Below are 15,135 nucleotides of genomic sequence, written 5' to 3' on the forward strand. Positions count from 1 at the left end.
ACCAATAACTGGATGATCCTTAGGTCGAGGGGTCAAAAACCAAACTTCATTTCTTTCAAATTGATTTAATTCTTCTTGCATTGCTAAAATCCAGTTTTCATCATTTTCAGCTTCTAAAAATGATTTTGGTTCAATTTGTGAAACAAATACTAAGTTACCACAAATATTTCTAACAGAGGAACGAGTTTTTATACCTTCTGCCATATCACCTATGATGAGGTCTTTGGGGTGGCCATGAGCATACTTCCATTCTTTTGGTAGATTTAAGTCACATTCTGGAAGAGCATATATTTCTTGAAGTTTCTCCATTGTCATTTCTTCTTCATGTTCGCATAATGGATTTTCTTCATTTTCCTTTTTGTAAATGCTCTCCATGCTTGGTTGATTTTCTACAATATCATTAATTACAAGATTCTTGGAAATTATATCGTTAGATTCATCAAAAATAACATGCATAGATTCTTCAACAAGTAGAGTTCTTTTATTGAATACTCTATAAGTTTTACTAGACATAGAATAACCAAGAAATATAGCTTCATCCGATTTAGCATCAAATTTTTCTAAGTTATCTTTATTGTTATTTAATACAAAGTATTTACAACCAAAAGCACACAAGTGACTAATATTAGGTTTTCTACTTTTCCAAAGTTCATAAGGAGTTTTCTTAAGAATATGTCTAATCATGGTACGGTTTATAACATAGCATGCAGTGTTAACAGTTTCCGCCCAAAAATCTTTAGGCAAATTATTTTCACAAAGCATAGTACGAGCCATTTCTTCAAGAGTTCTATTTTTTCTTTCAACCACACCGTTTTGTTGAGGAGTCCTAGGGGCTGAGAAATTATGATCTATTCCTAAGTCATCACAAAACATAATAAAATCAACATTTTCAAATTCTCTACCATGGTCACTTCTAATACTACAAATATTAAGATTTTTCTCATTTTGAATTCTTTTACAAATTTTTGAGAAATTATAAAAAGTTTCATTTTTGTGTGCTAAAAATAATACCCATGTATATCTAGTATAATCATCAACACAAACAAGGACATAAGATTTTCCACCTAAACTTAATGTTCTAGATGGTCTGAATAGATCAATATGCAAGAGTTGAAGCGGTCTAGTAGTTGAAACGATATTTTTGGATTTAAAAGAAATTCTAGTTTGTTTTCCAAATTGACATGCATCACAAAGTTTATATTTTTCAAAAATAATTTTTGGTAAACCTATGACTAACTCATTTTTTGAAAGTTTGGAAATTAAATTAAAATGAGCATGTTCTAATCTTCTATGCCAAAGCCAACCATTATCATTTATAGCAGATAAACATTTAATGTTAAAATGAGAAGATAAATCATGTAAATCAAACACATATAAATTCTCATGTCTATAACCTACAAATAAAGTTTTGTTTTCTAGGGTATTTTCAATAGTGCAATGAGTTTTCTCAAAAATAACTCTATAACCTTTATCACATAATTGACTAATACTAAGCAAGTTATGTTTTAAACCTTCAACAAATAAAACATTTTCAATAATAGGAGAGGGATTTTTACCAATACTTCCTACACCAATGATTTTACCCTTGCTATTGTCGCCAAAAGTCATATATCCGCCATCCTTTGGTTGAAGTGTGGCGAACATAGCTTTATTTCCAGTCATGTGCCTCGAACATGCACTGTCGAGATACCATCTATCGTTACTGGATTTTGTCTTGAAACATACCTACAAAAATTTGATTTTCTTATTGGTACCCATTTTTTCTTAGGTTCATAAAAGTTAGAATTTGACACTCTTGAACTGTCCTTAGGGACCCACATCTTTTTTATTTTAGCAAAATGACTTCTTTTAACAGGATATGAAGGTGAAATATGACCTTTTGTACCACAAAAATGACATGTGAGATGAGAGTGATTAGAAGATGCATACATAAAGTCATTTTTGACAATTTTTACTTTTGAAAAAGGTTTATATCCAATTCCGGCCCTACCAAAAGTACGATTTTGATTTTTAAGAATTTTATCTAAAGTTTCTCTGCCTTGAGTGAATTTTGAAAGAGTATTTTTCAAGTCTTCAATACTTTCTTTCAAAATAATTTGCTCTTTTTTTAAAGACTCATTTTCTTTTTGCAATACAACTAAATATTTTTCAGAAATTGAAGACTCTTTTCGAGTTAAAATCTCATTTTCCTTTTTCATTTTCCTGGTTTCATTTTCTAGAACATTTATCTTGGAAGTCAATGATTCATTTTCTTTTGATAAACTTGAAATTACTTTCTTTTGACAATTACTTTTCAAACTAAGTTTCTTAAATTCAGCATGTAATTCATCAAAAGCTAATTGTAATTCATCAAATGTAAAGGATTCGTCATTTACCTCATTTTCATTTCCAAGTGCCATTAAGCATAGGTTAGCAACCTCATTTTTGCAAACTTCGGTTTCTGTGTCGCTTTCATCACTATCTTCTCCCCATGCTGCAATCATAGCTTTCTTCTTATCCTTCTTGAATTTTTTCTTAAGTTCTGGACATTCTGATTTGTAATGTCCAGGCTTGTTGCATTCGTAGCAGGTTACTTCAGATTTTTTGTGATTTTCTCCTTTTTGAAAATCCCTGTTGTTGAAGTCTTTTTTGAAAAAATTTCGTACGCCTTGTTTCTTTTTCACAAACCTTTGGAACTTTCTAGTGATGAATGCCATTTCCTCATCCTCATCTGAATCATCTTCCTTATCCTCTTGATATTTCAAGATGGATTTGAAGGCTATTCCTTTCTTGTTGTTGTTGTCCTCCTCTTCCTTTCCTTCTTGTATTATGAGCTCATGAGTTAAGAGAGATCTCATTAACTCATCTAGACTTAGCTTTGATAAATCCTTGGCTTCAGTAATGGCAATGACTTTTGTCTCCTAACTTTTTGGCAATGACCTAAGCACTTTTCTTACAATTTCAGCATTAGTATATATTTTCCAAGAGAAGTTAAACTATTAATAATATCAGTAAAACGAGTAAACATTTGAGGAATAGTCTCACCAGGCTTCGTTTTAAAGAGTTCATAATTATGGACTAGCAAACTGACTCTAGATTCTTTAACTTGTTCAGTTCCCTCATGAGTCACTATAAGCTTGTCCCAAATTTTTTTTGCAGTTTTACATGTGGAAATTCTGTTGAACTCGTTGGCATCTAAGGCGCAGTACAACATGTTTATGGCTTTGACATTAATTTGGGCCATTCTAGTATCTGATTCATCCCACTCATCTTTAAGTTTTGGTACCCTAAGTCCATTTACGATTTTGGTAGGAATTTTTGGACCATTGCAAATAATTTTCCAGCATTCATCATTAGATTGAACATGTATGGTCATCTTAGTTTTCCAATAACTAAAATTTGTGCCGCTAAATAGTGGTGGCCTATTGGATGCTTGTCCCTCGGGTAAAGAATAATTAGGGGTTGACATGATCTACTCTAAGACGGTTAAGTCACACAACTAGAGTTTAGTTTCTGATACCAATTGTTATCCAGATAGGCAACCCAAGAGGGGGGTGAATTGGGTTATTAAAAATTTCACAATATTAAAATTAACACAATATTCAGAATTCTAATAAAAAAAAGAATAATAATTATCAATATAAAAATAAGAGAGATAGGGAGAGAAAATCAAACACTGCGATTTATAGTAGTTCGGCACGCTAGACCTACGTCCACTCCCTAAGGAACCTCCTTGAGAATTTCTTTACTATTAATTGAATAAATACACCATCAAGCTTGTGGATTTGGCACAAGATTTACTCTTATCTATTGAGCCTCACTCAACAATAAATGCCTACCCTTACAAAATCTCTCACAAAAATAAGGAATAAGAATAAGTGGTACTTAAACCCTCTTTTACAATAATTCTCTCACAAAGAATAGATATGAAAGTGTAAGAACAAATGCTAAACTTAGATCTGAAAGTGAAAGAGCAGAATACAATATACTCAGAATTTTGGAGCTCACAGAAAATTTTCTCTTCAAGTTCTTAATTTTTCTCCACACACAACACTTCTATTTATACACAAAAATATACCCGTTAGACGCTTCTTGCTGACGTCATGGCTTACATAAGCATGCTCCTTGCTGACGTCATGGATGGCATTAGTTTGGAAGAAAATCACGTGTAAGAAAATTTGCACTCTTGCAAATTTGAACATCTTTAGGTATTAGTCAAAAGTGTACAAAAAAGAAAAAGAAAAATTAATTTGAATTATATCTTGTATGACTTTCCACATGCTAATAATTAATGTTTTCATATGCTAATATTCAATGTTTCTACACAATAATATATATGATACAATTAATGTTGTGTAAAAAAAATATAATTGCTCCGTGATGTATACTATTTGTATTATATGCATTATATATATAAAGTTATATATATAATGTTCTAATCAAATATTTGCATATATAGAAAAAATTCTTTAAATAATATTTCTGATGGATCTGAAAATATATGTCCTCTTTAAAATATTGTATATGTTGTAGAGATTTTAAACTAAATTTATCCTACTACTCCATATTAATTTTGTCAAAACAAGACAACTCATCAATATCAAATTTGTCAAAATAATACAACCAATCAATCATTTTTGTCAAAATAATATAATTAATCAATTTTTAATTTAGTCAAAAAGTGAATAGTGATTAACCTAAATTTTCAAAAAGTGAATAGTAAAGTTTTTAAAAATATTTTTATTATAATATTTAACAAATATATATATATTTTAAAAAGATAATATTTTGTGTCAAATAATATGTATATTAAAAAAATTCAAATTGTTACAAATAATATTTTAGACATCATCAAAATTAAATAATATGATTAACATGAGCATTAATGAAGAAGGTTGAAGAGTATAGTAAGGTGAAAGATGATGCCCTGCGGGTCAAGGCTGGACAAAAAGTCGCTAAACCGGCTTCGTCTAGCCTGGTTTAGCTAATAAGCTCCGTGCCACCAAGGAGCCCTGAACCTAGGACTCAGGCTAAACGAGACAACCGGCGTGACTCTCGCCGATCCAGCGGGCAGTGTTCGCATCGTTTGAACGAACAGTATCAAGTGGATAGCAGGCGCACTAGATGTTCGGACAAGAAGTATACGGAATTGGCGGAGTCGATCAGTAAGATCCTACCCAAAGTCTAGCATCTTCTATTCTTTAAGTGGCCGTCTAAGATGATGGGGCCCTTGATACTAGAAGAAGGGATGGGCGGTGTGAATATCACAAGGACCATGGCCACGACACTCACAGTTGTTATGTACTGAAGGACCACCTGGAGGAATTAGTACAAGACGGCCGGCTGGCGCAACATGTCCGAAAGAACAATCCACCGAACACGGTAACTCTATGGCCGGATTCACCTCCACACGGTGTAATTCACATGATATACAACCTATCGTCGTCAGCCCAAGTACATATAATTCAGTTGCAACCTAGCCTATCCAAGCCGATCACACCAGCCAAACGGCCCCATAAAACTGGTAAGATCAGCTTTGACGACACCAACCTAGATAGAGTAACTTTCCCTCACGTTGATCCCCTTGTCGTTAAGCTATGTGTGAACAGATTCACAGTCGAGCATGCTCTCATCGATCAGGGAAGTACCTCAAAAATAATGTATTATAAGACGTTCGTTAAACTCGGCTTCACTGATTCAGATCTGTTACCGATTACCCATTGTTCGGCTTCAACGCCAACCTCGAATATCTTTTGGGCAGGATCATACTACTAGCACGGGAGGGTACCAAATCAGTCGGCGTGGAATTTCTGGTTGTTAAACTTCCGTCACCATACAATCTTATCATGGGAAGGACCTAGTTGCACGCTATGCAAGCGGTGCCAAGCACCTACCATCAACTACCCCGCTTTCCAACTGAATATGGCATTGAGCAAATTTGGGGCTCTTAGAAATCGGCACAAGCATACTATCTTATTGCTGCTACAAAAAGGCCAAATGGACTGGAAATGAACTCGATTGAAGTACTGGATCGAGAGAGTCTCAAGGACATCTGGAAAATCCCCAGCAAGAAGGCAACTGAAGACCTTGATCGGATCGAAATCAATGGGAGCCTTAACAAATTCTTCATGATCGGCACTTCCCTGAACGAAGTTGACGGACGTGAATTAGTTTCCTTTTTACTCGGCAATCTCGATGTGTTTGCATGGACACCATACGAAATGCTGGGGGTGGATCTAGATGTGGCCCAGCATCATTTAAACGTCGATCCAAAATTTAAACCAATCATTCAGAAAAGTCGGCGGCCAACCGCGGAGCATGCATCGGCCATTGTTGATGAAGTTGACAGGTTGCTTGATGCTGGGGCAATTTGTGAAGTAACTTATCCCACGTGGCTGTCCAATACCGTGGTTGTAAAGAAGAAGAATGGATATTGGTGTAGACACCCCATTTTTGATCGACCTTGAGACTCAGACGTCACCAGTTGAGCGCTTGGTGATACTATATATCGTGCTCATCCAGAAGTTTCAGAGTCTCGGCTGCGAGCCTTGCCTCCGGACTTCCGGACTCTTTTGTGCTTTGCCTCGGTTTGCGAACCAGGCTCGGTTTTCTTTGTTTCTTTTCCTGAGGGGAGGGAGAGGTCCCGTGGACCATCTCTCAGTGGCCGTGGGCTACATTTTGTGGCTGTAGGCCATTTTGCCCATTTCGGAGCCCGGTTCCCGGTTTTCGGAGCCGTCAGGCCGTGTGCCTCGGTTCGGGACCGCTTAACCATCTCCTATTGCTCCGATTTTTGGCATGCATCTTATTTACTCCCTTCTGAGGGACACTGACGTCTGAGAGACCCACTTCGTGGTCGAATGCCATTTCGGTGCTTAATAGGCAGTTTTCGGGGCCCCGAACTGCGTGTTCTGGCCCCCGAACATTCATTTTATATCGGTTTTCGTTCATTTTTGGCAGGTACCTCTGTTTCATCCCCAGGAAGGCCGTAGAAGGGTGGGAGGCCAGCAATTGTTTTAGCAACCAGTTATATTCCTCTGGCGCCCTCTGACGCCCGCTTTTTCTCACTTCCAAGCCAATGTTGAATACCTTTGGGCCATTTTCTTGAACTTTTAACCACATATTTGTTTCTAGACACATGGGAGGACACCAAAAGTTGGTGGCCGGCCAGTAATTCCACCTGACCCTTTTGAACCCTTCATAAAAATGGCCTATTCTCTCTGCTGTTTTACAGTTGACAATTTTGAACCACAGGGTTGTGTTGAGGGCACCTGGGAGGACACCATTTTGTGGTGGCCGGCCAGAAAATCTTTTTGACCTTTTTGACCCTTAGCCGGCCGGCCATCTGCAGCTCCAAAACCTGGCCGGCCATGATCCTTGCAGTGTGTATATTCCAGCTGTATATCTGTTTTCCCTCCAAAAAACCTGTATCTGGGGGACAACTTTTGGGGGGAAACTTGGCTTGTTTTCCCCCCAATTTTTCCCTCCTTTTCTCCCCCTCTTTGGTCTATATACTTGGCCTCCAACATTGGTCCAAGGGTTAGAAAAATTTCCCTCAAGCCCTTGGCATTGAACCTCACTCCCTCTCCATCTCCAAGCTTCCATCCTTCCAACCCTACACCATTTTACACTACACCACCAACCCCCACCCTTCCATCCTTCATTCCAGCAGCTGGAGGCTGTTCTTCAAAGCCTAAGGAGCCACAAACTCAAGCCAAGAAGCTATCAAAGTTTGGTCTTCAAGGGTGAGTAGCATTCCCTCTCTTTTGAGCTTTTTCTTGTATCATTTCTTAGCCATACATGCTTGCTGTTTTGAGCTCCGGCCCTAACTGAAAGTGGCATTTTTTTGAGCTCATTTTCACTTTTTCTTAAGGGCCTCTCACTGTTTGAGGCCCCCTTGATACACTTGCTTCATTATCCTTCTTATATGCCATTATCTTGCATAGTATTTTTGGCCTATGTGTGATCTGTTTTGGAGCATGATGTAAACTGTAAGTGAGCTTATTTTGAGCCCTTCTTCAACATTGAAGAAGGGCTCATTACTGTTTGGGACCTCCATGTGCCACTTGTCTTTATACCCCTCTTTGGTTCCCTTTTTTGCATGATTTATTAGCCTCTAAAGCTTCTGTTTTTGAATTGAAAACAGTCTTATTTTGGCCCATTCTTCATGTTTCATTAAGGGTCTTTCATGGTTTGAGGCATCTTTTATATACTTTGTGTTATATCTCTCCTTTTGGCTTTATTTTGCATAGCATTTTGAACATATTTGCATACTGTTTTGGGTCCGGCCATCAACTGTAAAATGCATTATTTTTGGCCCCCCTTCAACATTGTTGAAGGGCCCTTTTGTGTTTAAGGCCAGCAACCACCACTTGCTTCTTTGGCTATCTTTTGGCCCATTTCTTGCATGAGAGTTTAGCCATACCTGTGCTGGTTTTTGTGGTTTTCCATAAACTGTAAAAGATCATATTTTGGGCCCCTCTTCAACTTTGTTGAAGGGCCCTAATCTGTTTGGGGTCAGCAGCTGCGAGTTGTTTCATTATCTCACATTTAGGGCCATTTTTGCATGCTATTTTTTCCCTATTTGTGTTTGCTGTTTGGCCATGCTTTGAACTGTAAAAATGCTTATCTAGGGGCTGCCTTGCTTCTGTCTTTTCATCTCATGTTCAAATTATGCATGCATTGCATAGCTATAGGCCATTTCATGCGTAAAAATCCATGTTTCGGGGCTCGTTCCATGCATCGGGTTTCATTTTACCGGGTTTCGGGGCTGTTTTGCATCTCATTTTACCTCTGATTTTTGCATTATAGTGTGCCATATTCCATATCTTTGCCATGTCTCATTAGAGTGGCATTTCGGTGCCTGAGGGTCGGTCCTCGGTTTGCGTGCACGCATTTCGAGTTGTCTTGTTTTCATCTGATGACCTCCTATGTGAGTGTGGCTGAGGCTCTCTCATGTTGGTGTAAGCCCATGATTGCATTGCGTATGCCATTTCATCCATAGCATTGTGTATGCTCGGTTGTGTATTACCTTGCGCAGTGTGTATGCCATTCCATAACATTGTGTATGTTAGGATTGTATCTTAGTTGCATTTCATGCATGTCATGCATATTTCATTGTGTTCGGGATAGAAGTTAGCCTGGGCACGGGAAACGAGGTACGTTCCGTACTCCGAGTGACGGAATGTGTCTCAATTCCCTAGTCACCGACACTCCGGATCATCCATGATGGAGTTAGGTTCTTGTTGTGTTTATATGTGCATTCATTCTATATTGAATTGTACAATTCGACTCCTCGGCCATCATGCATCGATATGCATGATTGGTGGTACGAGGATCGAGACATGCATACATTTGTGAAAATACATTGCTATGCCTCTTTCCTGCTCTCTGTTGCAGCAAATCAAGAATCAGCGGTCTTCCGAGGCTTGGCACGCATTTCAAGAACAGGTGCAAACAGAGGCTAATTGGGGCATCGTCATGGATTTCCGCGCAAAGGCAACCCGGGCATGCATCATTCATCATCCGGAATGGAATCAAGGCAGTCCCTGGCTTGTATGCCAGTTTATTTATTTTCTTAGTTAATTTGTTAATTAATTAGGAATTTGTACATATTTGGACTGTAATATTTATTTGGACTGTACTATTCTTTTATTCGGGACTGTATATTTATTCGGACCCTCTGCGCGAGGGCATAACTGTAATAAGTGTGCGTGTGTGTGTTGTATGTCTTCCAACCCCACGTCTTTCTTCCCTTTTATTTACCTGCTTATGATGGTTAGATTAGGGCATATTTCAATTAGCATACAGTATGACAGCATGTTTGCATCATTCATCTATTTTGCATGCACCGGGCTCGGCGCATCATACTAACTGCATTTGTATTTCAATTTCAAAGTTGAATACTTGTTAGCTGTTGCATCTCATATGCCATGTTTAGAATAGCCGAGCCTGCTATAGTTTGCATTTTTGCATGTGTTGCATTAGGCATTTCTGTATACTTAGGATCATGCATGATTTCTAATGTAGTTTCTGTTTTGGCTTAGAGTACTCGGTGAGTTTTTGTGCTTTAGCATCCTTGCATGCGTGTGAGTGATTGGCATGAATAGCATGCTTACCATGAGGCTATTTGCTTATGTAATATAACTGCCTGAATGCCTGTGGGTGAAGGTTGGGTTATCTGGATTAGAACAAATCATTGACTGTGAGTTTTAAGCCCACCAGATAGTGGCAAAACCATCTTTCCTAAGCCCACCTGAGGGTGGCAAAATCTGCATTTTAAGCCTACTTGCGAGTAGCAAACCATCTTTCAAAAAACAAACATGAAATGTTTTGTTCCAATTCAGGCGACCCAGTCTATACTTTTATGCTGTGCGCATCACATAGTAATCTAGGCTAATAACCGGAATAAGAACACATAATGTTTTCAAAACTAGCTATCATGGTTAGTAGAGGCCGATCTTTGATCGGGCGAGCGGGGGTGCTCACGAAGTGACCTTCCCCAATTGTACCCAAGTTCCCGAGCCGAGGCAACTTTGGTGATGATGGACACGTGGCCTTAGGCAAACGAGTCAGGGTTTCCTAAATTTTCCCAAAATAAAATATTTAGGTGGCGACTCTGTATCTGGCAAAGCAGTCCATGTTTGGCACTTCTTTCAAAAAAATCTGTTTTCTCAAAACGATTTGCCGGATTTGGACTCTTTGGTTCAGACTTAGAACCGTGACAATTTTAGAGTCCTGAGCTGTAGTGACCCCAAATGAACAGAACGGGAGCTCACCCTCCCGGGGCGTTCGGGGGACGTCTACAATTGGCGTATCTGTGTGGATTTCACGGACTTGAACAAGGCTTGTCCTAAGTGTTGTTTTTCTTTTCCTAGAGTCGACCGACTTGTAGACGCAACGGTACATCATCAATGCATGAGCTTCTTGGATGCCTACAAGGGTTATCACCAAATTGCCATGCATCTGGAGGATCAGGAAAAGACTGCCTTCATCACCCCAAAGAGAACCTATTGCTACAAGGTCATGCCCTTAAAATTGAAGAATGCGGAGGCAACCTACCAGGCTGGTTACAATATGTTTAAGGAACAACTCGGCCGCACCATGGAAGTATACATCGATGACGTGGTGGTGAAATCCAAGGAAAAGCACGCTCATTTAGCCGATTTATCAGAGACCTTCGGCGTCCTCCGAAAGTACAAGATGAAACTGAACGCCTCAAAATGTGCATTCGGCATCGGATTCGGCAAGTTTTTCGGCTATATTGTGAACCATCGCATAATAGAGGCCAACCCGAGGCAGATCATAGTAATTCTAGAACTCAGCTCCCCCCAGTCAGTTAAAGAAGTTAAAAAATTGATGGGAATGACTGCTGCCCTCAATAGGTTTATCAACCATTCCTTAAATCGTTGTCAACCATTTTTTCACACACTTCGGTAGGGTAAAGTATTCTAATGAACCCCCGAGTGTGACGCCACGCTGGACGGCTTGAAAATTTATCTCTGTTCAGCGCCACTATTGGCAACCCTATCGCCAGGCGATCCGCTCATCTTGTATCTAGCGATATCCGATCGGGTGGTCAGCGTCGTGTTACTAAAGGAAGAACTCGGGGAGTAGCGACCAATTTACTATGTAAGCAAGGCAATGATCGACGCCGAAACACGATACTTACCACTGGAAAAGCTCATCATTGCTCTTGTAGTGGCTGCAAGAAAGTTGATGCATTATTTTCAGGCTCATACTATAGGGGTATTAACGGACTATCCTCTCCGATCAGCACTCCGTAACGCGGAAGCATCGGGGCGAGTCTCTAAATGGGCTTTGGAACTTGGCCAGTATGATATCCAGTTCTTGCCCAGAATGGCCACTAAGGGGCAGGTGCTCGCCGACTTTGTAGTCGAGTTCACGGGATGCCATGCCGACTTCAAGTCTGATCAAGCCCACCTTCAACCTAAACCCGATTAGTGAATATATGTTGGAGACATTTGACAAAAGTATTGTGACGAATCATCCAACCAATGTGATAGCGGGGCAGGCATAGTAATCATAAGCCCCTAATGGGCAATAATCGAGTAGGCAGTCAAACTGGGTTTCGATGCATCAAATGACGAGGCCGAATATGAAGCATTGCTAGCTGGCCTTCGTAACGCACTTCATCCTGGTGCATGGCGGTTACATGTTTTCTGTGACTCGAAATTAGTCATCAACCAGTTAAAAGGGGAATATGCGGCTAAAAATGACCGCATGACAACCTACATGAAAATGACAAATTCCTTGCTCACAAAATCCGACCACCACAAATTGAATCAGATAACCCGGGATCAAAACACGCATGCAGATGCCCTTGCTTGCCTAGCTTCCGCTATTAACTCAGAAGTTAAACGAACAATCAAAGTACGGTTCATCCTAGAGTCGAGCATTACCTCTTTTGAACTAGTTCAGATTAACATCATTGAGCCAAGACCGAGCTGGATGGACCCTATCGCTGTATTTCTTTCCCCAGAACAGCTCCCAACAAATAAGAAAAAAGCCCACAAATTGCAGAATGAAACCCTAAGTTATTATCTGGATCTGTAGGGAAAGCTTTACAAAAAATCTCTTTCTGGGCCATATCTGGAATGTGTTTATCCAGACAAGGTTGAGGAATTCTTGGCCGAAATACATGAAGGTAGTGGTGGTGCTTACTGTGGAGGACGCTCATTGGCCCACCGAGCCGTAACACAGGGGTATTATTGGTCGACCATGCATACTGATACCGAGAACTACGTAAACAAATGCGAACAATGTCAAAAGTTTTCTCCATTAACTCATCTACCTGCTAAAGAATTAAATTCCATTACTAGTCCTTGGCCGTTCACTTAATAGGGACTTGACATCGTCGGACCATTACCGTGGGCTCTAGGAAACAAACGATTCCTGATCGTCGCAACAGACTATTTTACAAAGTGGGTTGAAGCAGAGGCATTAACACATATTCGAGATGTCGATGTTAAACGCTTTGTATGGAAAAACATTATAACTCAATTCGGCATACTGAGAGCACTTGTATCCGACAACAGCACCCAATTCAATTATGGCGTCTACCAGGAGTTATGTAATACATACAGTATCCGGCCCTACTTTTCTTCGCTAGCGTACCCGCAAAGCAACGGTCATGCTAAGGCTTCTAACAAAGTGATCCTAGACGGCATCAAGAACGATTAGAGAAAGCCAAGGGCAAATGGGTTGAAGAGTTGCCCAGCGTATTGTGGGCTCATCGCACTACTCCGAGGCGGTCTACTAGAGAAATGCCGTTCGCTTTGTGTTTTGGGACACAGGCCATTATCCCTCTTCAAATCGGCCTGCCCACACTGAAATCCAAGGTTTTTGACATGGGGTGTAATGACATGATGTTGGCCTTAGATCTGACTTTGATTGAAGAGCACCAAGATCGTGCTCTTGTGTGCATAGTGCAATATCAGCAACAGCTCGCCAAGTCGTATAACCAGCGCGTGCAGTTATATCGTTATACACCTGGAGAACTAGTCCTCAAGAAAGTGTTTCCTGCTACTAAGAATCTGGCAGAAAGTAAATTGGGCCCCAATTGGAACGGTTCTTACCAGATTGATTCGATTGCTGGAACGGGGGCGTATCGACTTTTAGACATGGCTAGCAGAAGTTTACCACGCCCCTGGAATTCAACCCACTTTCGTAAATTTATCATTAAACCAACTTGTACGACATGCCAGTTCATTTTTTATTTTTGCTGTTATACTAACATGTACGCATCTACGTATTCTGCAATGCAATATGCCTTTTTTATCGTCGTCTTATCAAAAATGGTTAAATGATAAATAAGACTCCGGATTCAAAGCGCACTTCGTGCATGTTCACGTTTAGGACAAATAAGCCTCCGAATTCGAAGCGCCCTTCGTGGATATCACGATTGGCCATAAGACTCCGGATTCAGAGCGCCCTTCGCGCATGTTCACGTTTGGGCCAAATAAGCCTCCGAATTCATGGATATCACGATTGGCCACAAGACTCCGGATTCGGAGCGCCCTTCGTGCATGTTCACGTTTGGGCCGAATAAGCCTCTGAATTCAGAGCGCTCTTCGTGGATATCACTATTGGCCACAAGACTCTGGACTCGGAGCGCCCCTCGTGCATGTTCAGGTTTGGACCGAATAAGCCTCCGAATTTGGAGCGCCCTTCGTGGATATCATGATTGGCCATAAATAAGCCTCCAAATTCGGAGTGCCTTTTGTGCATGTTCACGTTTGGATCGAATAAGCCTCCGAATTCGGAGCGCTCTTCGTAGATACCATGGTTGGCCATAAATAAGCCTCTGAATTCGAAGTGCCCTTCAAGCATATTCACGTTTGGGCCGAATTAGCTTCCGAATTTGGAGTGCCCTTCGTGTATATTCACGTTTGGGTCGATTAAGCCTCCAAATTCGGAGCACCCTTCGTGGATATCACGATTGGCCACAAATAAGACTCCGGATTCTGAGCGCCCTTCTTACATGTTCACGTTTGGGCCGAATAAGCCTTCGAATTTGGAGTGCCCTTCGTAGATATCACAATTGGTCGTAAATAAGACTCCAGATTCAGAGCGCCCTTCGTGCATGTTCATGTTTGGGTAGAATAATCCTCCGAATTTGGAGCGCCCTTCGTGGATATCACGATTGGCCGTAAATAAGACTCTAGATTCGGAGCACCCTTCGTGCATGTTCACAGCTGAAAGGGTTTTTCAAATAAGTATATTGCCTAAACAGAGCAGTCAATTTATAAGAGCTAATAAACACACGGTTCAAAATATACAAGCTAAGGACAATAGAATAGCATTGGAACACAAAAATGCACTGATTGATAAGATGCAAGAACAATGAATATTTATTTCAACTAATGTGACTTCCTTCTGCCAGTATATGAGTCCTACTAGCATGTAAAGTACAATATTTAGGCTTTTTTCGATTTAGCGCCTTCTTCTTTGTCGTCCGTCTTCTCAGCATCAAAAACCTCAAAGGGAAACTTGTACTCTTTGTATAATGGAGATGCCGAGTCGATGCCCGCGGATCGTAAAGCCCTAACCCATCCGTGCTTGAAGCCGCGGTTCTCGCATCGACAAACGTCTTCTGCCAATTTTTCCTTAGTCTTTTCAATGCCGAATTTTTGGCTG

The 15,135-nt window shown here is 40.2% G+C and overlaps 1 protein-coding gene across 1 annotated transcript; it reads left to right on the forward strand.

The window, feature by feature from the left end:
* The first annotated feature begins 13,262 nt into the window (after positions 1–13,262).
* Positions 13,263–14,898, forward strand: LOC145806313 (uncharacterized). Its single transcript, XM_082902939.1, has 2 exons — positions 13,263–13,665; positions 14,882–14,898. Exons 1-2 carry the CDS (start codon positions 13,263–13,265, stop codon positions 14,896–14,898), a joined length of 420 nt encoding a protein of 139 aa, XP_082759065.1.
* The last annotated feature ends 237 nt before the right edge of the window (positions 14,899–15,135 follow it).

The sequence above is a fragment of the Camellia sinensis genome, chromosome 1 (assembly GCF_055761805.1).
Source record: "Camellia sinensis isolate YWXY chromosome 1, ASM5576180v1, whole genome shotgun sequence".
Lineage (NCBI taxonomy): Eukaryota > Viridiplantae > Streptophyta > Magnoliopsida > Ericales > Theaceae > Camellia > Camellia sinensis.